We start from the raw sequence: 27,803 nt of genomic DNA, 5'->3' as shown, positions 1-27,803 counted from the left end.
AGAGCGCGTCATTTCCGGTGGGGAAGGCCCGCGGCCGCCGCCGCCATTTCGGGCGCTGCTGTGAGGGTGAGACCCGAGCCGGTCCGCTGGGCGGCGGGCGCCCGGGCTGGAGTGTCGCGCGTGGCGGCGGCGGCCCAGCGTGTTGGCGCGGAGGTGGCCATGGCGGGCAATTTCGACTCTGAGGAGCGGAGTAGCTGGTACTGGGGGCGATTGAGCCGGCAGGAGGCAGTGGCACTGCTGCAGGGCCAGCGGCACGGGGTGTTCCTGGTGCGGGACTCGAGCACCAGCCCCGGGGACTATGTGCTCAGCGTCTCCGAGAACTCGCGTGTCTCACACTACATCATCAATAGCAGCGGCCCGCGCCCACCGGTGCCACCATCGCCCGCACAGCCTCCGCCCGGTGAGGGACGGAGGGAATGGGAGGCCCCGGGCGGGGTTGAGGGCCGCGGAACTCCCAGCCTGGCCGGCTGCTGCTGTCGCGCTGACCCCCACGAGGGACGTGGGCAAAGGGCTGAAGTGATCCTGTCGGGAGGCAGCCTGCTGTCCAGGCGTGTTCCCACCGTCGAGCGGTAGTGTGTGGGGGAGGAGGAGCCGCTGACCCAGGCCTCTGGGTGTGCCTTGGGAGGACAGCCCAGGGGAAGGGGAACTGCTTCGGCCCCAGGGTGGGGCTGGCGCCCGGGCCAAGCACAAGGGCAGGGCCGGGCAATGTGGGGACAAAGAACTGAGGGGGATGTTGGCACTGCGGGGGCATCACTTGGCAGCAGTGCCCAGAATGAATCCGATAATCCTACAAGTGGCTTTTAGGCTTGAAACATTTCCTGCAGTGTTGGAGAACTGGGTTTGGCCATACTCCCCTGGTGGCCTTTGATAGGAAGTCACCACATACTGGCCGGGAGGGATGGAGACACCCTCAGGAAACCGGTCAGCTTTTTCCTTTCTTGGGCATTTTTCCAAAATGCTTTTACCGTCCTCTTCCCCTGTGGAGGACGAAGGTGGTGAGCTAAGTGCCTTGGTGATAGAAGAAAGCCTTGTATGACCAGCCCAGAATAAGTTGATGTCTGCCAGTATCCAGGATATCTTACTGTCTGAAAGACTGTCCACCACAATTAGGGGGTTCTAGTTTTCAGAGTGTTTAGTGGAAGAAAGAGCCGCTGTCTCCCACCCCCAAAATATCTCAGAAATTATCTAAGGGAACAATTCCTTCCCTGGAAGTAAATGGAATTTAATTTTCCTTGAGCTTAACATTGTCTTGTACTTCTTGGCCTCTTCTTGTTGAGTAAGTTGGGGTTGTGGCCCTTCTTCCTGGGTACCAGAAACAAACCCTCCTGGAGCAGGAATTTAAGTCATCCCATTTTGTCTTTCTTGTTAAGGATCATTGAGATGTGACTGTCTTACCCATGTAATTGGAATTGTTTGGGGAATATTAAGGAAATATATGCACTTAGTACTTGAGATGTGTGAGACACACAGTAATTCTGAGGTTACCATTGTCTGTTAACAGCACCAAGAGTCATTAGTGCCTTCTCACTGTTCCCGAATAGAAGTAGTTTCTTTCTAACCAGCTGAGACTAGATCCAGGCCATTCTCATGTGAATTAGGAGGTGTCTGTGCCTGTCTTTGCAGACTTGCCTTTTGAGGATAGTCCTAATTTAGATTTACACCCTCTGTCCAGAAATAGGGAGATGAGCAGTCTCTGTTGTTAATTATACTATTGAGTGTGGTGTCTTTAAGTTCACTGATTATCCAAAATCTTTATCATCTGGTCAGTTTAATACCATTATAATGGTTATAACATGAACTAGGCGTATTGATGCAACATATATTGTCCTAAACCAGATAAATTCTATTTTGATGTCATATGCAAAGTATATAGGGTTTTGAATTAATTATAATAACATGATGGTAAACTATCATTGAAATTAATTTCTCAACAGTTTATTTATGTATGTGTATTTTGGTGGCAGAATTTGGAAACGGCAGCAGACAGGTTTGTTAACTTTGTATTTCTCTATACTTCTGCATTGTGATTTTATATCTCATCATTTAACTTGTTATTGAGCTCCACCTTTTCAAAATATGTAAGAATTCAGATCCTTAGCCTAGGAGAGAAGGTAAAGATTGCCAAAGTTTGTGAATGAGGTGTGGAAAGCTCATGGATAGTGTGTACCCTATTTTCCACATGCTTTGTGTCCCGTATTTTTGTGTAGGGCAGTTGGTTCAATTGTTGTCTTTATAATGATTACTTAATCTTCTCCTCTCCATTAAGCTTTTTCTTTTGAAGCCACGCAGAGAATTTTCTTGAATTTTTGAGAAGCGTATACATTATTAATAGCTAACATTTATTGACTGGCTATTCTATATCAGGTACTTTGCTGAGTACCTTTATTTGCCTCATCTCATTTATTCTCTAACGATCTAGTGAGTGAAGTACTGTGATCTCCATTCATTAAAATATTTTAATTTTGCAGATAAGGAAACATTCAGTAATTTGTCTAAGGTTACAAGGCTTGTAAGTGACAGAATTTGAACTCAGGCATTCTGTCCCTTTTTTGTGTAACTTTTCTTGGATCCCAGTAGTGCACATAGAGGACTGTCCTCAAAACTTACTTTGCCAAGCGGGTCCCAGGTTCTTTTTAAAGACCAGAAGGAAAAGATGACAAGAAAACTGGCTTTAGCACCTGGACAGTACACATTTGCTATCTAAGTCAATGATAAAGAGGCTTTAAAAACCTACTTGGCACATTGAATATGGGAGGTGCACTTTGTGCTTAAAATTACATAGTGTATTTTTAAAAAATCTATTTATTTATTTTGTAATTGCAGTTTGTTTATTTTTATGTGGTTCCTGGCACTGAATCCAGGGTCTCACGCATGCTAGGCAAGTGCACTGAGCCACAACCCTAGCCCTTCATGGTGTATTTTTTGTACATAACCTTAGGTAAAATTTGTGTGGAGGTTTAGGTTTTGTTTTTTGCAGTGCTGGGGATCAAACCCATGCATGCTAGGCAAGTGCTGTATGACTGAGTTATAACCCCATCCCTAGTATAATTTTTAGAGGCATAGGGATAGAAAAGGCTAATGATTCTCAACCTTTGCAGTGAACCTATGTTAACTTATCTTAGATCTTTAGCTCCCATAGTCCTCTGCTGCCATAGCCTAGAAGCACCCTGGCTGTGCTCCAAGGCTATATGGAAGGGTTTGATCAAGTCTACTGGTCATATTCTTTCAGGGTGAGTTTCAAGATGAACCTCTTGAGAAGACTTGCAACAATTGATCCACTAATTTCTTCCTCTTGGAACAATGAGGAACTACTGGACCTTAACCAGTAGAGTCCACAAAACTGAATGAGTATGAGTTGTACATTGTCACTACTTAGAGTTATAAGCCTGATTTCTGGAGTCTGGGTTTGAATTTTTTTAATCTGCCTCTTATTCCTTGTGTAACTTGGGGCAAGTTATTTAACTTTTTTTCTGCTTTAGTTTTCCTCATGTGTGAAAGAGGGAAAATAGTAACACTGACCTCATAGTCAATTAAATGAACTTAAGTATATTAAATACTTAGGAATCTGTCTTGCATATTGAATAAATATTCAACAAGATATATACACATACACACACATAGGCTAATACTATGAAGATAAATGAGGTGGAATGGGGTAGTTACAGCACAATGGAAAACCATTCTCAGCTTTAAGAGGTTCGTGGCTTGCAAGTGTATGTTGGTAGGCACTAGTGAAACAGCATGCATTAGGGAATAGGGCTGGGATAGGAGGGATGGGGCATATGAAATACTGTGAAAGGATTTTGGGTCCAGTACATGTTAACAGCTCAACCAAAGCCTCTTACCTATTACTCTAGTGAGTGAGGATAGTGTAAAAGCTTGCCTTGTTTTGTAGTGATTCCTCATTAAGGTAGTGCTGGATCAAGCCACTTCTCTGGAGATTGGGACTACTGATTATCCACTGCACCTTTTGAACCTTCAGCTGTGTGTTTTATGTCATCTTTTCAGTTCACAAACCTGGTTTTCTTGTCTTCAGTGTCAGACTATTCCTCCATCCAGTACTTCTGGAGAAGTTCTTCAGTGGGTTACTTAGAAATTGTATGACAAAAGGAAATGTGTATTTCTTTAGATCTTTACTGTGTACATGTTAATTATAACATGACAAGGTCCTGTTTTTTGTTTTATTTTATTTATTTATTTTTTTTCTATTTTGTTTTGTTTGTTACTAGGGATTGAACCCAGAAACCCAGAGAGGCAACTTTACCACTGAGTTACACTGAGCCTTTTATTCTTTTGGAGACAGGGTCTCAATAAATTGCTAAGGCTGGCCTTGAACTTGCAGTCCTCCTGCTTCAGCCTCTAGAGTTGCTGGGATTAGAGGCCTGTGCCACTGTGCCTGGTTGTATCAGCCACGGCCACTTCTAGAAACTTATTAGAAATGTCATTGGCACCATTTAGCAGAAAGAGGGGTGAGATACAGAGAATTTAAGTAACAACTCATATAAATGAGAGTCAGAGTCCATCTCATTTACACTGTTTTTAGAAAAGTTTTTCTTGCCTCAGAGACTATACTCCAGTATGTCTTTAGGCTCCCTTCTCAGATGGAAGTTGTTGGCCTTTTAGACCTTTGTATTGGTGTGGATATTTATTTTAGCAGCCTCTTTAAATTCCACAGGCAGAGAAGGAAGAGAAGGACTGGAAAAGAAGGGAATGGGAAGGATAAAAGAAAGTGCTGTGGGGTCCAGGAGAGACTGATGATGGGGCAACTGCGGTGGTACCTTGCCAGATGTAACCTGGCTAAAGAGACCTATGTTGTTCTTCATGAAACCTTTATGGAGTGTCATTGTAAAAACCATAGCCCAAGGGCCAAAATGCTTACAAGTAATGGATTGAGAAGGTACAGAGAACCCAAAAGAATATACAACCATTTGTATTGATTTTAATTTCCAAATGTGTTAATTCATAATGACATATTCAGAATCCATCCCAGATTTGATGTAGAGTAAGTCATTGAGGTTTTCTAAGTCCCAGATATCTATGAGAATTCTTGCGTTGGCTCTGTCCTTTAGACTGGTTTACTGTATCTCCTTCCTCCCTCTTATTTCCTGCCTTTGACTATTTGTGGTTAGAAGGAGTCAAGGAGGGAAAAAGAGCTGGAGCACATAGCTGTGGTAAGGTTTATGCTTATCTGGGACTCATGTTTATTCTTTCCTCTGTCCTTCCCTTCCGGAGTTTGGATCAGTGAAGCTTGATTGTCTTATTTATCTTAACTGCCCAATAATACCCTAAACCAGGTATTCATCTGTGAAATTACAGTGTTAGTAGCATATAAGAATAATTTATAGGTAAAGTATATAAAGGCTTCTCTTGTTGTTTTGTTTATTGTATTTCTGTGAGTGTTTGGGATTGCTAAGCCAAAAAGTCAAGCAAGCTAAGTTCATACTGTGATACTAGAATTAAGAAATGAATTAAATCTCCTTCATACCTTTGTGCCAGATGACCTGCAATTTTTCTTCCACTGATCTTGCAAAGGGTCTTGGCTTAGTAGTCTTGTTCTTTTAGCCCCCTCTTCTCATCCCCGACCCTAAACCCCATTTTACTTGGCCTGGTGTAGTAATATAGGAACTATTAACAGTGGATGATGGTAGGGAGTGGTTACCTTCCTTCTTGGAGGGAAAAGAGTGCCTTTGAAATGTTTAAGGATGGTCAGAGTTGCTCTCCATTGTGATTTTGTATCTCAAGGCATAGTTTGTTGCTACTTTTCATTTTTTTTTTTTAACTTTTTTTAGTTGTTTGAAGACCTTTATTTCATTCATTTACTTATATGTAGTGCTGAGAATTGAACTCAGTGCCTCATACATGCAAGGCAAGTGCTCTACCACTGAGCCACAACTCCAGCCTTACTTTTCATTTTTTATAGGAATACATCTGTTGAAATAAGAGTTGGAGTGGAGGGATCTCTTCCTAAGACATGCTCTCTGCTCACCAGCACGCTGAACTTACCTTTGTGTCTCTATGCTGTCAGCTTCTCAAAACTGGTAATAGATTTTTATTTAGTGTCTTTTACTTCATTATGTTCATTAAGAATGATAATGTAGCCAGGCTGGTGGCATACAGTTATAGTCCCAGCAGCTCAGGAGGCTGAGGCAGGAGGATCGTGAGTTCAAAGCCAGCCTCATCAACAAGTGAGGCGCTAAGCAACTCAATGAGACTCTTGTCTCTAAATAAAATACAAAATAGGGCTGGGGATATGGCTCAGTGGTCCAAGATATGTAGTTGGGTGCAATGGTTCCTCCCTAGCCACTTGGAAGCCTGAGGCAGGAGGATTGCAAGTTGGAAGCCAGCTTTGCCAATTCTAAGACCCTGTCTTAGAATTTTAAAAATTATTTTAAAAAGGGCCGGGGATGGGGCTGGGGTTGTGGCTTAATAATAGAGTGCTCACCTAGAATGTATGAGGTACTGGGTTAGATCCTCAGCATCACATAAGAAAAGTAAATAAACAAAATGAAGGTATGTGTCCATCTACAACTTTAAAAAAAAAGATTCTTTTAAAAAAGGAGGGGAGCTGAGGATATAGGTCAATGATGAAACATCCTAGGGTTTAAACCCCAGTACAATAAATAATAGTGATAATATGTAATGCCAGTTAAGTTAGTGTGTGCTTGTAGCCCCAATATTGGGGAGGCTGAAGTGGAAGGATTGCTTGAATCCAGGAATTCAAGACCAGCCTCGGTAACACAATGAGAATCCTCAAAAAAGAAAAAGTTAAACGAAACACTTAAGTGATCACTTAATTTCTGCCAGCCTCTGTTCCAAAAGAGCAACTAGTAAAAACCATTTTGACCTGTAGTTGAGTAAACTTTAGTAAGGAAGCTTTTCTCCCCAAATGTGTGATCAGGACCAATTTCTGAGCCATAGATGCCCTACTGGGTGTGAGGTAGACAGACTCCTTACCACTCTGCCCTGGAGCTTTCTTTGATACTGAGGATTAAATCTAAGGGTGCATTACCATTAACCACATCCCCAGTTCTTTTTTAATTTTTATATTCTTATTTTTTGGTACCAGGGATTGAACCCAGGGTGCTTTACACTGAGCCCCATCCCCAACCCTCTTTATTTTGAGACAGGGCTGTGATAAATTGCTTAAAGCTTTGCTCAGTTGCTGAGGCTGGCATTGAACTTGCAGTCTTCCTGCCTCAACCTCCTGAATCTCCCCGATTTCAGTCATGTGCCACCATACATGACCTTTCTAAATTTTTTATTTGGAAACATGGTCTTGCTAAGTTCCTGAGGCTGGCCTTGAACTTGCAATTCTCATGTCCTGGAGCTTTCTTGACCAGGGAGCGCTGAGTAGATCTCTATGCTCACAGTGACCCTGGCCTTAACAGTTATTCTGTAGACCTGAAAGATCATCCTGAATTAGGCTAGTGGTAATACAGAACGTGGTCATGCATCTCTTTGCCCATCAGATTGAATAGGAACAATTCCAACTCAGTGAAGAGAATATAGCACTGCCACACTCTGTTACATTCATAACCAGAATCATCTCTCTATCCTGAACTGACAGCTATTAGGGTCACATTCTGCTGAGTTAAGTGTTTGCCATAGATGGATGTTACTTGCTTTGGGCATTTTTTTTAGTGTCTTAAATTGGAAAGACAGCCAGCAATCCTGCATTTGGACTATTAACCAGTTTCAGCTTGTAACCATGAAGATTACAGATAGCCTGTTTGCAATATAAAATACATGCAGCTTTAAATGTGTCTTGGTCTTTCAACTTTCATGATGTTAAGGAGAAGGCTCATTCAGCTTGGCTTTTAGCTGGGAAGGACAGTGCCTAATAACTAGAGAGTTATTAGGATTGGAGATCAGCCACTATCCTACCATAGTGGTACAAAGGGTCAGTAAATATGAAAAACATCAAATGGCCAAAAGTGATATATTTTTAAGTAACAATTCTCCTTATTAAATTGATGATAGTTTTTAAAATACTGTTTTGAGTTGGAAGCTGTGGCAGGAGGATTATAAATTCAAACCCACATGTTAATCAGCTTTGTGTTCTGTGACAAAATACCTGAGAAAAATCAACATAATTGAAGAAAGTTATTTTGCCTCATGGTTTCAGTCCATGGTCACTTAGCTGCATTGCTTTGGACCTAAGGCAAAGCAGAACATCATGGTAGAGGAAGGCTGTTTACCTCCTGGCAGCCAGGAGCAGAAAAAGAGGAAAGGGTTAAGGACAAGACAATCCCCAAGGGCCCACCCCCAGGATTTATAGCCTTACAGTAGGTCCCACCTCCTACAATTTAAACACATCCCAGTAGTCCAATCAGCAATGAAGCCATCAATGGGGATTAGAGCCATGAATCCATTGATGGGGTTAGAACCCTTGTGATCCAGTTGTTTCCCAAAAGTCCAGCCTCAGAACATTGCTGCATTGGGGATCTGGTCTTCCAACAGATGAACCTTTGGGGTACATGCATTCCAAATCCAAATTATTAACTACCAACCTAGGTGATTTAGTGAATTCCTGTCTCAAAATTTAAAAGGGGAGGGGGGCTGAGGATATTGCTTAATGGTAGAATGCTTGTCTAGCATGTGAGGTGCCCTGGATTCAATCTCCAATACCTCAAAAAATAAAATACTGTTTGACAAGAATATGGAGTGGTGGTGGGGGAGTGTAAACTTGCACAAACTTCTTGGAAGGCTTGCCCTTTGATCCAAAATTGCATTCTAGGGCTGGGGATGTGGCTCAAGCGGTAGCGCGCTCGCCTAGCATGCGTGCGGCCCGGGTTCGATCCTCAGCAGCACCACATACCAACAAAGATGTTGTGTCCGCCGAGAACTAAGAAAAAATAAATAAATGTTAAAATTCTCTCTCTCTCTCTCTCTCTCTCTCTCTCTGTCCCCCTCTCTCTCACTCATTCTTTAAAAAAAAAAAAAAATTGCATTCTAGGAATTTATCCTAAGGAAATAAAAAAGTTCGTTAATAGATAAGAACAAAAACACTCTTAACAGGATTGTTTATCTTAGTGAAAATTTAGGAATACTTTATGGCCATTAACAGTCATGTTCTTATAGCTGAGCATGTTGGTGCAATCCTGTAATGTCAGCAATTTGGGAAACTGAAGCAGAAGGATCACAGGTTCAAGGTCAGTCTGACAATTTAGCAAGACTGTCTCAAATTTAAAAACAAGGAGTGGGGTTGTAATTGGGTGGTAGGGAACCCCAGGGTTTATTCCCAGAATTCCCCTTTTTCTCCCACACATTATGTTCTTAGCTGGTGTAGGGGCATTTGCCTGTAATCTCCAGCCATTCAAGAGGCTGAGGCAAAAGGATCACAGATTCAAGGCCAGTCTCAGCAATTTCACAAGACCCTCAGCAACAAATAAAACAGAAAATGGGCTGGGAATGTAGCTCAGTGGAAAGCGCTTCGTTTTGAGCCAGGTGTGATGGTACATGCCTGTAATCCCAGTGACTTTGGGAGCCAGAGGTAGAAGGATCATGTGTTTGAGGTCAGCCTGGAAAATTTCATGAGGCCCTGCCTCAAAAAGTAAAAAGGGCTGTGGATGTAGTTTGATTGTAGAGCGCCCCTGGGTTCAATTCACAGTGTCATTTTTTAAATAAAAGTATTTTTCTTGGAGGGAAAGCTCATTGTTAGAGCTCTTATCTAGCATGTGCAGGGCCCTGGGTTTGGTCTGCAGCACCATAAAAATAACAGTCATGTTCTTGGAGCCATGTAGCTCATGGTGTGTATCTTAGCATTAAAGCTCATGCATAGCATGCCCAAGGCCCTGGGCTCGCCTGGCATGCGTGTGGCCCGGGTTCGATCCTCAGCACCACATACAAACAATGTTGTTGTGTCCGCCGATAACTAAAAAATAAATATTAAAAAAAAATTCTCTCTCTCCAAGGCCCTGGGCTCTAATCTCAGTACATACCCAGTCATGTTCTTGAAGTATAATAGGAAAAAAAGGCAAGGTATAAAATTACATATAATAACTCAGTTTAAAATACTTTCAAATATGTATGTGCTTTATATATACTCAAAAATCTGGTGGGTTATAACCTAAAATGCTCAATGGTCCTGTGGCAGGATTAAGACTTAGTGAAAAAAAAAAACATTCTCCTCTACCCCTGCCACAAAGCTAGATTTCTGGGCTGGTGTTGTAGCGCTAGCCTAGTACATGTGAGGCACTGGGTTCTATTCTGGGCACCACATAAAAATAAATAAAGGTGGGTTGGGGATGTAGCTAAAGTGGTAGTGCGCCTGCCTAGCATGCATGCGGCCTGCGGCCTGGGTTGGATCCTCAGCACCACATACAAACAAAGGTGTTGTGTCCACCGAAAACTAAAAAATAATATTAAAATTCTCTCTCTTTCTTTAAAAATAAATAAACAAATAAAGGTACAGATCTGTCTGCTAGTAAAAAAAAAAACTAATTAAAATTTCAAAAAAAGCTCAGATTTCTGCAGACCTATTTATTTATCAAGAAACCAAAAGGTAAAAAAATATTCAATGAGATAATTTGTTATTTTGGGTGCTTAGCAGAGTGTGTACCACATCCAGTAAGAAAGAGTTTATAAAAGAAATGGGTGGGACACCTGTAATCACAGCTAATTGGGAGGACAAGGCAGGAGGATCCAAGTTGGAGGTCAGCCTTGGCAATTTAGGGAGGCCTTATAAAGCAGAAAAAGGACTGGGGATGTAACTCAGTGGTAAAACAGTCCTGTGTTCAGTCTCTAGTACCAGAAAAATATAAAAGCATAGGAAAGTCTTGTTTGGAGTGATATGTCTTCATTTATTATACTTGAATTTTAGAATCTCAGAATAGAAGCATTCCTCATATGTCCTTTGTTTGGATCCTCAGTATGCTCCCAGAGGTTGAATATTTTAATGCTTATTTTCCCAGTCATCCTTGTTTATATTCATGACCTGTTTGCTTCACAGGGAGCAATGTGGTTTCCATGTTTTATTTAAGTGAAGATCTTAGGAGTTGATTTTTAAGCAGCCAACTTAGTTTTTTTAGCTTTTCCTAATTAATTTTGTTTTAGCTTTCAGAGATGAAATTGTGGTCCACATTCTAAGATTTTTCTTTTTTGGAATTAAACATTCTAGATGTGAAGAGAATAAATAAATGTATGAGCTCAATGTAGATTACAAACTCTCCCTACTTCTTTCTGAAAAGGAGAGCCTGCTATATTTTCTTAAGTTGAATAGAAAATTGCAACAAGCTGGGCATGGTTACCCCACCTTGGGAGGCTGAGGCAGGAGGATCACAAGTTCAAGGCCAGCCTCAGCAACTTAGGTCCTAAGTATTTTAAAGAGACCCTATCTCAAAGAATAAAAAGGTTTAGGGATGTAGCTTAGTGATAAAGTGCTCCTGGGACAGAAGAAGGGAAAAAGATTGCAGCAAAATTTAGAACCTTTACTGGGGTATCAACAGAATATATTGAGAGAATGAACAAAAATATACCACATTGACTGTCTGATCTAGTATGAGAGCAAGCCCAACTGGCCTGGTCTGTCCTGGCATCCTATGAAGCCAGTGGTGCTGGACATCTTATTTTCACAGGATATTTCATCTTCAGTGTATGATGTTGGTTTTTTGTGAGGAGAAGAGATTATTTTTTTAAAGACAGTTTTTCTGCTGATTAAATGTTGACTAAAATGTGTGTGAGAAATGCTTAAAATCTTCATTTCATCTTCAATATAGTACATCTTTAAATAACACTCTGCTCTGTTTTTTCCAGGGGTGAGCCCCTCCAGACTCCGAATAGGAGATCAAGAGTTTGATTCATTGCCTGCTTTACTGGAATTCTACAAAATTCACTATTTGGACACTACAACATTGATAGAACCAGTTTCCAGATCCAGGCAGGGTAGTGGAGTGATTCTCAGGCAGGAGGAGGCAGAGTATGTGCGAGCCCTCTTTGACTTTAATGGGAATGATGAAGAAGATCTTCCCTTTAAGAAAGGAGACATCTTGAGAATCCGGGATAAACCTGAAGAGCAGTGGTGGAATGCCGAGGACAGCGAAGGCAAGAGGGGGATGATTCCAGTCCCTTACGTGGAGAAGTATAGACCTGCCTCCGCCGCCTCAGTATCGGCTCTGATTGGAGGTAACCAGGAGGGTTCCCACCCACAGCCACTGGGTGGGCCGGAGCCCGGGCCCTATGCCCAACCCAGCGTCAACACTCCGCTCCCTAACCTCCAGAATGGGCCCATTTATGCCAGGGTTATCCAGAAGCGAGTCCCTAATGCCTACGACAAGACAGCCTTGGCTTTGGAGGTACATAATGTGTAAAATGTAGAAAGAAGAGATCTGCTATAGGGTCTCCCTTTCAGACCTCTTAGAGCTTTGTAGGAATGCTGAATACAAGCACCAGCATTGTGATGTTGTAGATGTTGAACCATTAAGTACTGATTTTGGCATTTAATGTTGGGTTTTCTCTTTTATATTGAAAACCTATTTTGCAATGAGTAAACTTAAAACTGTATAACTGAATGTTTTGACTTTTCTACTAAGCATATTTTGATTAACAATACTACCTGAATTCACAGAAATTAACCTAAAATATTTTCTCTTATCTATATTCTAATCTTTCTTGCTTTCTTTTTGTCATTGTCTAAAAGAAGGTGGGTTTACACAGATTTGAGTGTAATAAGTGGTCTTTAGCATAGCATTTAAGTGTAATTTTCCCACAAAAACAAAATGTTTTTACTTTAGAGGATATGAAGTTCCTTACTATTGATTATGTTCACCAAGAATCAGGAGTGGGGCTGGGGATGTAATTCAGTAATAAGAGTGCTTTCCCAACATGCTTTAGACCCTGGGTTCAACCCCCAACACTATTGAAAGAAAGCTTCAGGAGGGAACAATAAAGTGTAGTATAGGTGGGAAGTGAGCTATACCTAAAAGTGATAATTCCAAGAAGTGGCAAATTTGTCTTTTTTGTTTAATGCATTTTATTGTCAAGAAGCCAGTTCTTAAGGGATTAATTTTTAGCCATTTACTGGTGAATAGTTATTGTTGGTAACTTATCTCCTTCTGATCAATCATGACATTGTATTTATTCCTTCTTTCTTTAGCACTGCTTTGCCTCTTACTTCCTCCTTTTCTCCTCCCCCCTTTCTTCCTTCATCCTCTCTAAGTTATACAGAGCTATAGTTGATCATAAAAACTGCTACAGGGAGAAAAAACATGCTACAGAAGAGGCATCCTATTCCTGTGTTTCAGAGACTACTGATATAATGATTTGAATGTAAGTGGGTAGCTAACTTTCATAAGCACAGGCTGAAGTTATGCAGAGAAAAAGTAAAAGTACATTCTTATAAACTTAAGGGTCTTTTTTTTTTTTTTTTTTTTTGTGATGCTGGGGATTGAATTTAGGCCTCTCACATGCCAGGAAAGCACTTTACCACTGACTACATCCCCAGCCCTCCTCTTTCTTTTCTTTGGGTCATGTTCATGCAGTGAGGAGTTGGAATGCTCTCTGTTTAAGGGGGAGTGTTAGTCCACAGAATGAGCTAGAATTTATTTGAACTAGTACTAGTCTCTGATATTACTGGATTTGAAATTTTTCTTTTAGTTTTTGATCTAGTAGAAGGAGGGTTAATTTTCTAGGTTTGACTGAAAATGTGTGTTTGTTTTTTAGTATTTTTAGTTGTAAGTGGACACAATATCTTTTATTTTATTTGTTTTTATATGGTGCTGAGGATTGAACCCAGGGCCTCACACATAGAAGGCAAGTTCTTTACCACTGAGCTATAACCCCAGTCCCTGAAAATGTGTTTTTAAAGTTTGTATGTTTTAAGAGGATGTTTGTGACTTTTGTGTTTCTGCTTTAATGAGAAAATGAAATGTATGTTGCTAAGTCACACTGCTTTTTTTTTGTTTTTTCATTTTGTCTTTTTTTTTTTTTTTTTTTAGATGGGGGTCTCATTGTGTTGCTCAAGTTAGCCTCAAACTCAGGATCCTCCCACCTCAACCTTCCGAGTAGCTGGGATTATAGGCATGCACTACTTCTTTTTCCCAACTTAGACTTTGGAGAATAAGAAAAAACTAGAATCCAGCCTCATGTTTTCATTTATGTTCAGATGATGATAATTTTCTACCTTGTTGCTGTGCATATGATAGATGTGACTCTTGACATTTATTTGCAGACCTTATTAGCATAGGGCTGGAGTGTCAGCTAACATCCAGAAGAGGATAGTTATCATATTAATTTTGCTTCCATTTGCATTTCCTTCCTCAAAGAGAATTATTTTTAATGATGTATACCTTGGTTGAATATGGTGGCAGTGGCATATGATCATGATTCCTGCCTGTAATCCCAGCTATTCAAGAGGTTGAGGCAAGAGGATCACTTGAGTTCCCGAATTCAAGAGCATCTTGGGCAACATAGTAAGACCTCCTTCTCAAAAACATAACAAAACAAAATAAAAAACCTCAAACAAAGAGTGATGTCTGCCTTCACTAAGTAGAGTCTTTTAACACTAAAAAATGGTTGATCTAATCTCCCTACTATTAAATACAATCTTGTAAAATAAAGATTTGCATAGAAAACTAGTTTAAATTTTCTTTTTGGTTTGGATATTTGTTTTTGAGCCACATATGTTTATTGCTAAAGAGAGCCTCTTTCAAGTTAAAACAAATACCCTAACTAGTAGCTTTTTTTTTCTTTTTTTTTTTTTAGAGAATTTTTTAATATTTATTTATTTAGTTTAGTTTTCAGCGGACACAACATCTTTGATTGTATGTGGTGCTGAGGATCGAACCCGGGCCGCACGTATCCCAGGCTAGCGTGCTACCCCTTGAGCCACATCCCCACCCCCTAACTAGTAGCTTTAAAACACCTCTTTTTTTATGTAGTTGGGGGAAAAATGGTTGTTTGTTTAGCATCATAGAACTCTAGAATTGAAAAGGGCCTTAAATATCCTCATTCAAAATTGATATTAAGACTGGTTGAATGGATCATGCAAACTAATTGGTTATGGAAATGTGACAAACCTAAATCTACCTTGGCACTTTTCTACCAAACCCAGAGATAACAGTACTGCTGCCCTCCTCCTTGCAAGTTTTATGTAGCTTCATTGACAGCAAGCATGTCCTCAATTGTATTATTTATATAGGGAAGTATAGTTCTCCTTTTCCATCTGTTTTTTTTTGTTTGTTTGTTTGGTTTTTGTTTTTTAGTACCATGGATTGAACCTAGGAGCACTTAACAACGGATCTACATTCCCAGCCCTTTTTATTTTAAGACAGAGTCTGGCTAAGTTACAGGTTCTCGCTAAATTCTGAGGCTGGCCTTGAACTTGCCATCCTCTTGACTCAGCCTCTTGAGCTGTTGGGATTACAGTTGTGTGCCACTGTGCCTGGCCCCATTTCTGGTTTTCATAGAAACTAATGTCTACTCCTCATTGCGTGAGACTGGAAGATTAGGAAAGTTTGGCTTTCTGACCTTAGCATTCTCCTAATTATGCATTGACATAGATCAGTCTTTCCATATGAAACATAATTTGACCTATTATAAATCCAGATCTGTAAACCAGCTAGGTACATTTTGGTAGCATTTTACATTTTACTTATTTATTTATTTATAATGCTGGGATCGAACCCAGGACCTTGCACATGTTAGGTTAGTGCTCTACCACTGAGTTAGTGTATACACCACTGAGCTGTATCCCAGTGGTAGATCTATTTAATTTTAGATTTGGTCAAGACTTTGAGATATATTAGACCCACATTTTCAGACTGCTTTTCAGTACCCTAAGAGTCCCCAGGAAAGGGTAAACCTAAGGTTGCAAGATCTTGAGTTTCTTTCTCTTGCTTTAACCAAAGCATTTGTTTTTTTATTTTTATTTTTGTTGAATTATTTATTTTTCTAGTACTGGGGATTAAACTCGGGGCCTTGTACATGCTTGGCAAGTGCTCTACTACTGATCTACATCTTAAGCCTCCCCCCCCCTTTTTTTTGGTGTGTGTGTGTGTGTGTGTGTGTGTGTGTGTGTGTGTGTGTGGTGTTGGGGATTGAATCCAAGGCCTTGTGCATTCGAGGCAAGCACTCAACCAACTGAGCTATATCCCCAAGCCCCTTTTATTTTTTATTTTGAGACAGGGTCTCATATTAAGTTGCAGAGCCTGGCCTTAAATTTTCCTCCTACCTCACTCTTCTGAATCACAGGCATGTGCCACAGGGTACGTACCCCAGCTAAAACAGCTGCTTTTTTTTTTTTTTTTTTTGGTCTTGTTGGGGCTTTACCACTGAGATATCTTCCTACACCTTTGTATTTTTTATTTTGAGACAGGGTCTCACTAAGTCATTAAGGCTGACCTTGAACTTCTAATCCTTCCAGCTCAGCCTCTGAGTAGCTGGGATTACAGGTGTGCGTCACTGTGCTCCAGCTAAAGCAGCTGTTTTTCACTGTTATATATTATATCATATCTCTGTAAGATTTTCTTTGAAGAAAGAGTTTCTGTGCCTTTTTATGTTTTTTTTGTTCTGTTTCTGTGTTTTAAAAAATAAATTTTTAAAAGTGTTCAAGAATCACTTCTTCTCATTTTACAAATGTATGTCTCCTGCATGGGTATATTTGTCATGACTAAAGTGTTTTACTAAATATAAATTATTAGATATTTTCTCTTTTTCTACCCAGATTTCTCTATTAGGAATGAAGGCATTAGAGAGAAGGGATTAACTGTAGCAAATAACCAAGGGGTGTTCCTCTGCCCACTATAGATCTATGGGTTGATCAATCAATCATATTCTAGGAACATAACAGTGAATTAAACAGACATTAAATAAAATGCAGACATAAGTGTGTTGGAGGAAAAATGATTAAATAACTCTAGAATAATGCAGAAGCCCTTTTCATTTTTGAGAGGGGCTACCAGGGATTGAACTCAGGGGCTCTTGACCACTGAGCCACATCCCCAGCCCTATTTTGTATCTAATTTAAGAGTCTCATTGACTTACTTAGCACCTCACTTTTGCTGAGGCTGGCTTTGAACTCACAATCCGTCTGCCTCAGCCTCCTGAGCCACTGGGATTACAGGCATGCGCCACTGCACCACCTTATTGTCATGATGAATCTTGTAAATGTGGATATTTATTTTATGCCTCTGTGGACTATGCAAAACAATCATACTTTGTTTAAAAGTGCTATTTGTGTAACTTCTATTGCATATTCAGCCTGACATTTTGCTTTTAATAAGTAAGACTTGAGAATACTTGGGTACTCCCAGACTTGGACTTTTTCTTCATAGTATAGATGTGAAAGGTATAAGGTGCTTTGGATTCTTTTTGATGCATCAGTGACTATAACTTGCACATTTCTGCATGTGGAACTCTATGAAAATGAGAATTGTTGGGCCTTTTGACCTTAACAACTTGGAGGAAAGGCCAATCTGGCATATCTGTTTGATAGAGAGAATAAAATGAGATTGGAAGGTATGAGAATTTGAGAGGCAAGCCCTTTATGTATCCAGTTTCTTTTTCTGGAACCTTAGCAGTAGACCCCTATCCTGTTCATTGAGATAGGCATCTAGTTTCTCTTGCCCTTCTTTCATCCTCTTGGATGTCTGCTTCATTTCATATCATTGAATTTCAGTGGGAAGGGATGTTGGAAGTAACAGATCCAGTTATCAGACATTAATGGCAGACTCTTTGGTATCATCTCAATGATTTTTTAAGCATCTCTTTAAATTTCTCTACTTTTTGGGAACTCAATATGAGCCACAACAATGTAGGCTATTGGTCCTGAACTTTTTTCATTCATACCACCCTTAGTGTTTCAGTAATATTTCATGGCTCCCTTAGGCTAAAACAAATATCTAATAGTTCCACTTATTAAGTAGGTAAGTCCAAATATCTTAAGTATTTATATCCCAATAATAGCTTTTTTTTTTTCCTTTCTTCTCCCTTTATGGTGCTGAGAATTGAATCCAGGTTCTCAATGCTAGGCAAGCACTTTATCACTAAGCTACATCCTCAGCACCTGACTCCCCTTTTAAATTTGTTTTTTAAATTTTAATTTTTTAGTTTTAACTGGACGCAATACCTTGATTTTATTTACTCATTTATTACTTTTTTTAATGTGGTGCTGAGGATCAAATCCAGGGCCTTGCACGTTCTAGGAGAGCGCTGTACCACTGAGCCACAACCCCAGCCCCCTTTTAAATTTTTACATTTAGGCACGGTCTTGTTCAGTGCCTAGCCTGACCTTGAAATTGGGATCTTCTTGCCTCAGCCTCTTAATTATTTGGGATTTTAGGCATATATCACCATGCCTGGGTTTGTTTGTTTGTTTATTTGTTTTTGTGGTGATAGGGATTGAACCCTGGGCCTTGTGCATGCCAGGCAAGCACTCTACCAACTAATCTATATCCCCAGTGCCATGCTTCGGTATTTTTAATAATAATTATGAAGCTGAGGCAGGAGATCACAAGTTTGAGGTCAGCTTCAGCAATTTAGTGAGACCCTCAGGAAGACCTTGTTGCAAAATTAAAGGACTGGGGATGTATGTAGCTCAGTGGTAGAATGCTATTGGGTTCAATCCCTAGTACCAAAAAACAAAAAATTTTTTTAAATAAACATAAACCAGGTGCAATGGTGATATATACCTGTAATCCAGCTATCAAATATCAAAATTAAAGCTGGGCACATGACACACACATGTAATCCCAGTGGCTGGGGAGGCTGAGGCAGGAGGATCTTGAGTTCAAAGCCAACTTCAACAAAAGCGAGGTGCTAAGCAGCTAAGTGAGACCCTATCTCTAAATAAAATACAAATAGGGCTGGGGATGTGGTTTAGTGGTCAAGTGCCCCTGAGTTCAATCCCTGGTAACAAAGAAAAAAAAAGAGAGAGAGAAGAAGATAAAATATCAATATTATAAAGATAGGGTAGGCTAGGATGTAGCTTAGTGGTAGAGCACATAAATGGTAAACCCTGGGTTCAATTCCCAATACCATGGGAAAAAAAAATAATAAATGTTTTAGTTTAGTATTAAAGGACTGTAATTACTTAACTAATGAGGTGTGATATCTCTGGTCACTGTAGTTCCTCCAACCTTGGGATCATATTAAACATTGCCACCCTTATTTCCTATTCCACATTTATTTTCAAGGGTTACTTATTTGCTTGTTTATCATAGCAACTTTCAAAACCTAGCTTTGTAAAGATAGAGTCTCTTTGAAAGAAATATAGCATGGGACTGGGGTTATAGCTCAGTAGTAGAATGCTTTACTAGAACATGGGAGGCACTGGGTTCAATCCTCAGTACCACATAAAAATAAATAAATAAAATAGAGTTATTGTATCCGTCTACAACTAAAATTTTTTTTTAATTAAAAAAATAGCATGACATAATGTTGAAATTGTATACTGCCTCGAAGAGTCATATGTTCAAGGCAAGCCTTAGCAACTCAGCAAGATCTTTCTCAAAAAAGGCTGGGGTGTAGCTCAGTGGTAAAGCACCCTGAGTTAAATCCCCAGTCCAAAAAAAGGGATTGTGTACTGTTTTGAGCCTTGTAGTTCATATGACATCACAAATCAAGTATTATTCTGTTTCCCTCAAAAAGACTTCATTGCAGGGGCTGGGGATGTGGCTCAAGCGGTAGCGCGCTTGCCTGGCATGCGTGCGGTCCGGGTTCGATCCTCAGCACCACATACAAACAAAGATGTTGTGTCCGCCAAAAACTAAAAAATAAATATTAAAATTCTCTCTCTCTCTCTCCTCTCTCACTCTCTCTCTTAAAAAAAAAAAAAAAAAGGCTAGGGATATATCTCAGTTGGTAGAGTGCCTGCCTTGAATACCTAAGGCCTTGGGTTCAATCCCCAGCACCACACAAAAAATAAATAAAATAAAGTTTAAATTCTTAAAAAAAAAAAAAAAAAGACTTCATTGCATACCTGTGAGTTCCCTGTGATGCCTTTAACACTATATAGTTTGGGAACTTCAGGTCTAATTCATTGTATTAATTTTTTTTTTTTTTTAAGAGAGAGTGAGAGAGGAGAGAGAGAGAGAGAGAGAGAGAGAGAGAGAGAATTTTTTAATATTTATTTTTTAGTTGGCGGACACAACATCTTTGTTGGTATGTGGTGCTGAGGATTGAACCCGGGCTGCACGCATGCCAGGCGAGCGCGCTACTGCTTGAGCCACATCCCCAGCCCCTCATTGTATTAATTTTTAGAAAATACTTTATATTGAACTAAAATGTATATACTACTAGTGGTCAATTCACCTCTCACCAAGAGTTTTAGGCAGTTAAATCTAATTACTTAACACCAATACAAACCATGCCCATTTCAGTCCACCTCTAAGGCAAGTGAATCATTAAAGCTGAATTTGTCTCTTGTTTTTCACTGATTTGAAAGACTCTAGATGGGTATTATGTATCCCCAGCCCTTTTAAAATTTTATTTTGGAGAGGGTCTCTAAATTGCCCAGGATGGCCTTGAACTTGTCCTGTCTCAGCCTCCTCAGTAGCTGGGATTTCAAGTGTGTGCCCTTGTATCTGGCTTACCTATTCTTTAGGTCAAGAGTCTATAGACTTTCTATAAATGCCTAGAACCATATAGTTTCTGTCACAGTCTTCAGTCTGCCATGGTAGTAGAAGGCAGTCAGATAAAACAACAGATGAGCTTGTGATATTCCAAAAATATCAAAAAGATATTTGATATCTTTGCAAAAAGAGCAAAATGAATTGGCTGATGGACCATAGTTGCTGACTCTTGCCTTAGATTGCTGTAGTTTCCTTAACTGTTTTCCCCGTAGCCAAATCTTGGAATATTTATTGAATGTCTTTTTTTTTTTTTTTTTTTTTGCATTTGAAAATGTTTGAAGACAAGGCTCCCTGTACTGCTTCTCTGTACTTGCTTTTCCATAGTTTTCTTTACATGCATTTTTTTTCCTTTTTCTTTCTTTTCTGTTTGGTAGTGCTGGGGTTCAAACACAGGGGCTCTGATTTGTTAGGCAAGTGCTCTACTATGAAATCACACCCCCAGCCCTGTTTGCTTCTTACTCTGAGCTCAGTAGAGTTATTCAGCAAGTCTGGATCAAAGGAATGCTGACAGTTGTTGGTATCTTTCCTGTTAGATAGTAGGAACAGAAAAGCAGCTGCAAAGGAGGTCACACAGTTTGCTGATGTCTCCTATGTAAGTGAGTTCCAGAACTTAGTGCTGTTTTTTTCATTATCACTGGTACTCACAAGTGGAGATCAGCTGGATAGTCTTTTTGCTCTTGAACCAGTTTTAGATTTGATTATATCTGCCCCAGAATCCTGAATAACTTTGGATACTACATAGAGCTAGGGAATAAACCAGTGTTCAGTAAGTTTTCTAGGAGTGAAGAAATTAGAGTAACCAATTATTCCTCTTTATGACTCCACTAATACATGCACACTTGCTCCTGAGGATGTGTTATAGGATCAGGAGGCTGATTACCAGCCTGGACAGTGAAACACCCATGAAACAGTTTCTCAGTGATAAGAAGAATTATCAGCCTTTTTCTTTACAAGGCACTACTGAGGTCTGCCTCATAAAAAGGAAGATTAAATGTGTTGTTGATACATGAAGCCCTTTTGTGTTTCTTGCCTCCCAAGTTGCTTAGATTACAGGTGTGTGCCACTGCACCTGGCCCCCCCTTTTTTTTTAGCCTTTAAATTTTATTATTTATTTATTTGTTTGTTTGTTTGTTTGTTTAATTTGGTGCTGGGGATTGAACACAGAGGTGTGCTCAACTATTGAGCCACATCCCCAGCCCTTTTTAATATTTTACTTAGAAACAGGGTCTCTCTGAGTTGCTAAGTGCCTCCCTAAATTGCTGAGGCTGGCTTTGGACTCAGAAGTACTCCTGCCTCAGCCTCCTAAGCCTATGGAATTACAGGAATGTGCCACCACACCCTGCTTTTTTTTGTTTTGTTTTGAGACTGGGTCTTATTAATTATCGAGATTGGCCTTGAACTTGCAATCCTCTTGCTTTAGCCTCCAAAGTAACTGTGATTATAGGTGTTGTTCCATTCTGGGTGGAAAAACATTCTTAGAACAACCTATTCATATTCTCCCAGGGTTGACTTAACAAGGTCTTCCTTTGAAGTATTGGTATCCAGTACCACTTGGGCAGGTTAATTAGCCTAGTTACCACTTTACTTTTTTTTTTTTTTTAAAGAGAGAGAGAGAATTTTTTAATATTTATTTTTTAGTTTTCAGCGGACACATCATCTTTGTTGGTATGTGGTGCTGAGGATCGAACCCAGGCCGCAGGCATGCCAGACGAGTGCGCTACCGCTTGAGCCACATCCCCAGCCCCATTTTTTTTTTTAATATTTATTTTTTAGTTCTAGATAGACACAATATCTTTATTTATTTATTTTTAATGTGGTGCTGAGATCGAACCCAGTGCCTCACACATGCTAGGCAAGCGCGCTACCACTTGAGCCCCATCCCCAGACTCACTTTACTTTTTTATCCATTTAAAATCAGAATAATTTCCATCATGGCATAGCTTTTCTTTCACTTCTTATGTTTGGATCTTTTTGCCAAGAACTTCATCAACTATTTAAAAAAAAAAAATGTGTAGACCAGCTTAGCCTGCACTTCAATGCATCCTTTCTTTCTTAGAGCTCTATGAACTGTCACTTGAATGTTTAAGGATAAAGACAATGTAACATTGAGAGAAGAGAGGAGTTTTGCATCTGAATTTTGTTATGGAGTAGAATGGTTGACTTAAAGCTATATCCTAAAGAACTGTCTTCTCAATACCTAGAAAAGCTGAATAAAATATTGATAAACATCCCTAGTCCTTTTTAAATTTTTGTTTTGAGACAGAATCTCACTAAGTTGCCCATGCTGGCCTTGAACTCGTGACTCAGCCCTGTGTTGCTGAGATCATAAATGTGTGCCACTGCAGCCAACTATAAGTCCCCTTCTTAAGATCAGGAACTTATGTTAGTCTTAGTACAGCTAACAGAATAGCACTTTATATTTGAGTGTTATAAATACTAAAAATTGAGGAAAGAAGTACTCATTTGATGTAATGGACCTTATCACCAAGTAACTAGAAACATCCAGGCTTTAACTTGAGTAATGTGTATAATGTATAATATGTGCATGTGTGTGAAGGGTAGAAAGTCAAGGGTAGCTGACAGGTCATAAACAAGACAGTCACTAAAATAGTTTGATATTAGGAGATAGTGCAAAGCCTAGCATCTTATAACATTGAAAAATGTTTTTGTTATTTGGGCAAGGAACGAACCTGGGGCCTTTTGCATGCAAAGCCATTGCTGTATCACTGAATCATACCTCTGGCCCTGCCAGATTTTTAAAAAAGAAGGGAACAAGTGAGATAAATTGAGAACTAGAATTAAGGTTAAAGGAACACATCTTTTAGATTATTTTCACTAACAAAACTTTACTTTGTCATGGTCTCCAAAGACAATGTGAAAATCTTTGATTGTCATAGTTAATTACCTTACTTGGGTGTCAGGAGGTTAAGCTGGAAAATTGTTAGGACGACAGAATCCTGGTACTAGCAGCCTATAGGGCTTGGTGGGTATGTTAGCCAAGCTTGTGGCACTTGCCTATAATCCCAGTGGCTCGGGAGGTTGAAGCAGGAGGATTGAAAGTTTAAAGCCAGCCTCAGCAACTTAGCAGAATATAAAAAGGGCTGGAATGTAGCTTAGTAGTACAGTGCTTTTCTAGCATGTGCAAAGCTCTGGGTTTAATCCCTAATACTATCAAATATTCTCCCCTGCCCCCTCCCATAAAAACCCTCCACTGTTCTATATAAGAACTTAAGTGTTTATTTTTATTTTTTTTTTTAAAGAGAGAGTGAGAGAGGAGGGAGAGAATTTTTAATATTTTTTTTTTTTTTTAGTTCTCGGCAGACACAACATCTTTGTTGGTATGTGGTGCTGAGGATCGAACCCGGGCCGCATGCATGCCAGGCTAGCGCGCTACTGCTTGAGCCACATCCCCAGCCCCCAGAACTTAAGTGTTAATAATTAAGGGATGGTCATGGTCTGTAGTTCAAGAGTTTTATCTCGGGGCTGGGATGTGGCTCAAGCGGTAGCGCGCTCGCCTAGCATGCGTGCGGCCCGGGTTCGATCCTCAGCAGCACCACATACCAACAAAGATGTTGTGTCCGCCGAGAATTAAGAAAAAATAAATAAATGTTAAAATTCTCTCTCTCTCTCTGTCCCCCTCTCTCACTCTCTCTTTAAAAAAAAAAAAAACATTTAAAAAAAAAAAAAAAGAGTTTTATCTCACCATTATTCAATATTTTATTATAGGGTGAATCTATTTATCAGACTTACTTTGTCTTAAGTTTCATGGTAGGCTAAAAGGTATATGTCATATTATTAAAATTTGATCTTTAATGTTATAAGAGACTTTTTAAATTGGGGCTGGGGGTTTAGCTCAGTGTTTTATCACTTGCCTAGCATGTAAGAGGCTTTGTTTGATCCTCAGCACTATTTAAAAGAAGAAGAAGAAAGAGACTTTGTTTTTGTTTTTTGGTCCCCTCATTGGGTAATGAACAGTGCCAAGTGGCATTGAGGGATCAAAAAAAAACCAAAAAATCTGTTAGTAGAAGAGGAAGAGGTGAGGATGAGCAGGGAGCTGACAGGACATGGAATTTGGGCCTGTGCCTGCCCTAGTGGCTTACCTTGGTGGGAAGGTCATGGAATACTTCATTTTCTGGGGTCAAATGAAATGGACTTGCCGTGATTGCCTTATGCTGTGCAAGCAATACTAGGCCAGGATGTGTGTGAGTGAGGATGCTGGGAGATTGTGCTACTATGTGCCATGGAGAATCAGGGCTTCTTTCCTAGGCCAGGGCCTGGGGCAGGGAGGAAGCTGAGAGTAGTGGGTATAAAGAAAAAGAATATTCCCTTAAACTGACATTGCTTATTCAGAGACACTGAGATTTGCCAAAAGTATAAATTTCTAGGATCTTTTCTACTTTGCTATGTTCTCTTTCTAAACTGCTAAAATCACTTCTTCCTTCTGTCTGCATTAACCACAAATAATCATTCTGGTGGCTGGGGTTGGGGAGGTAGTGAACAGCCGTTTCTGTAACATCAGCCCTAGAGCAATCACGTGGGCAGGGTTTGCCTAACCAGAGAAAATGGAGTTTTTCAGCTTGCATTCTTAACTGGAAATAAAGTGCTCTCCTTATTCTCCCCTGCAGGTCGGTGAGCTGGTAAAGGTTACGAAGATTAATGTGAGTGGTCAGTGGGAAGGGGAATGTAATGGCAAACGAGGTCACTTCCCATTCACACATGTCCGTCTGCTGGATCAACAGAATCCCGATGAGGACTTCAGCTGAGTATAGCTCAACAGTTTTGCTGACAGATGGGAACAATCTTTTTTTTTTTTTTTTTTCCAATTACCATCTATATAATTTTCTTACAGGTGTCAAAAGCAGTCTAGTTTATATAAGCATTATGTTACCTGTGATCTTTTTTTAGACTGAACTACTCCATTCCTAGTCTTATTTACCATATCCAGGGTACGAAACTAGAGGGCTTGTGTGGTTATTTCTGAATTGGCAGTTTTAGGTGGTAGTGGCTATGCCTGTATCAGAAGGGATAGGTGTTTTACCTCCTTTCTCTCAAGCAGTGCAGAACAACCTGTGGGATGCTGATGGACAAGGGAGGAGTGTTACACACTGGTTACCCTGACTTATCCAGTGGTTTTGTTTTCATCTGAAATCATACTATCAAATGGCAGTAGACTGTTCCTTCCACCCCCTTGAAGTATTCATGCACCATGTGAATAGTGCCCAGTGGGATTGCTTTTTCATTTATGGAACATGACCATTGTATGACTCATTCTGACATTTAAAATCCTGAGAATTCTGAGAACACTACTAGAGGCATTTGTCTTCCTTCCCAGTCAATGCTTCATACTTTTTCTTGGGATTCTTTCAACCCTTGTTATTCTTTTCCCCAAGACCCATAAGTAGGCTGATTCTTAAGATAATGTATATTTTCATTCCAGATGAGGAGCAGGATGTGCAGAGCACTTTATTCAGTGCATAGCTTTAAGCCAGTATTGGATTCACTAAGTGGACAGCCAAACTCCCAGCTCTCTGCCTTCCCCTAAGGGGTCATACTAGATTCACACTGCTGCAGCAGCTAAAGAGATTCCTGCCTGATGGGTATCAACAGGGCCATTTCTCCTGAGTGCCAGTATCTTAGAAGGACACCCTGAATTCTCAGATTCTACTTGGAGTAGAAGGACCAATCACTTATAATATTCCATGAAAGGTTTCAGGGCCAAATTCTGCCCTCAGCGTTCTGTGCAACTTGTATAAAAGACAAGTTAGAATCATGAGTTTGGGGGTAGAGTTAGTGCTTTGAAAGATGTTTGAACCAATCATGAATTACTTATGTATTATTCATTTTACATGGCCAGAACAGTGCTTGAAGTACTGTCTTCATTTTTTTTTTCATGGCTTTTTTTTTTTTTTAATGTTCAGTTTTAGTTTATAAACCCTTTTAAAAATAGAATGGTTTATATGGGGTCAGGTGCTCCAAAGAATAGACCTATGAGACCAAAAATAATCTAAGCTATTTTAGACTATAACATGAAACTTTTAAAATTAGTTCCCAGTTGATAAAGGCACTTGGTGGTCTCTGGTGTGGTGTGACATAGAAACACCGTATACTTTGCTTTGGACCTCATTTTAGAAACATAATGTGTACCTTTCTAATTGCTCTACATAGGTTAATATGATAAATTTTCATTCTTTGAATATATACCAAATCATGGTTATTTCAGTGCACATTGCCTGGCACATAGTGTGCCAATGTTTGTGTGAGTGAATGAGGGTAATGCAGGAGCTTGTTACATGGCCCAGGGAAGCCAGCTGGCACAGGAGTTACATACATTACCACAGGCAAACTTATGAGTTGACGCTAATTTAATGTATTTTTACCTCACACTAAGGTAATGCTTGATGAAGATATTAATAATCAACTTTCAAAATATTAGCACAGTGCTGTGCACATAGTGGGTGCTCAATAATGTCAAATGAACAAATTTGCATACCCAATATAATTCCATCTGACTACTTTTGTTAAATTTTCAGTTATCATTCATACTGTAAAATCCAAAAGCACATTAAATCTTGTTTTCCTGGAAGTATGGCATCTAAAATATTTGTAGAAGAACCTTGTTACAACTGATTTGAATGTTTATATTTTCCTTTGCCTTTGATATTGGCTTGTAATGTCTCTTTTCATTATGTAATATTAGTGGAATATGCAACTCTACCCAAATCATAAGAATTTCTCAATGATAAGTTGTCTGGAGCCATTACATAAAGTGTTGGGTTGGATTTGGCTGGGTGTGGCAGTTATTGGATATCAAGAACTCAAAGGACTTCTTATAAATTCCAAAAAACATGCTAGAATCCCCATTCAAGTGCATATTCATTGTCACAAAATAAACTGAAATTGGCTGCTATATTTTTTATAATTGTTTCTGCAAAAGCCCATTTTTTGGATACTAATGTTTGACATGGTTAATTCTTATTAATTTGTTGGACTTCTTTATTGTTAATAATGAAAATAGATAATTTTTAATTTTCCACAAGTAACATATCACTATTAATGGTTTGAAATGGGTGATAAGCAAACCAATTTGAAATAAAATATGAACATTTGCCATTGTATTATAACACTATACACTTTCTTGACAGTTAAATTTTAAAAAATGTTTTTTTGTAGCATGTATTGTATATGTTTATAGTATATGTAGTAAATAAAAATATGGCCAAATGTTTGGCTTGGTGA

The 27,803-nt window shown here is 39.6% G+C and overlaps 1 protein-coding gene across 4 annotated transcripts; it reads left to right on the top strand.

Annotated features, from left to right (window-relative positions):
* Crk (CRK proto-oncogene, adaptor protein) lies at positions 1-27,803 on the top strand. 4 transcript variants are annotated; one of them, XM_005327891.5, is made up of 3 exons: positions 3-400; positions 11,755-12,293; positions 25,193-27,803. In XM_005327891.5, the coding sequence occupies exons 1-3, from the start codon at positions 160-162 to the stop codon at positions 25,328-25,330; spliced, it is 918 nt and encodes a 305-aa protein (XP_005327948.1). In that variant the 5' UTR covers positions 3-159; the 3' UTR covers positions 25,331-27,803. The 4 variants fall into 4 exon arrangements, with proteins under 4 accessions (XP_040125206.1, XP_005327948.1, XP_005327949.1 ...); XM_005327892.5 differs by having other exon boundaries at positions 4-400; positions 11,755-12,123; XM_040269271.2 differs by lacking the exon at positions 3-400 and adding an exon at positions 5,915-6,038.

This window comes from Ictidomys tridecemlineatus, chromosome 3, assembly GCF_052094955.1.
Source record: "Ictidomys tridecemlineatus isolate mIctTri1 chromosome 3, mIctTri1.hap1, whole genome shotgun sequence".
Lineage (NCBI taxonomy): Eukaryota > Metazoa > Chordata > Mammalia > Rodentia > Sciuridae > Ictidomys > Ictidomys tridecemlineatus.
This window is presented reverse-complemented; position numbering and strand designations above follow the sequence as displayed.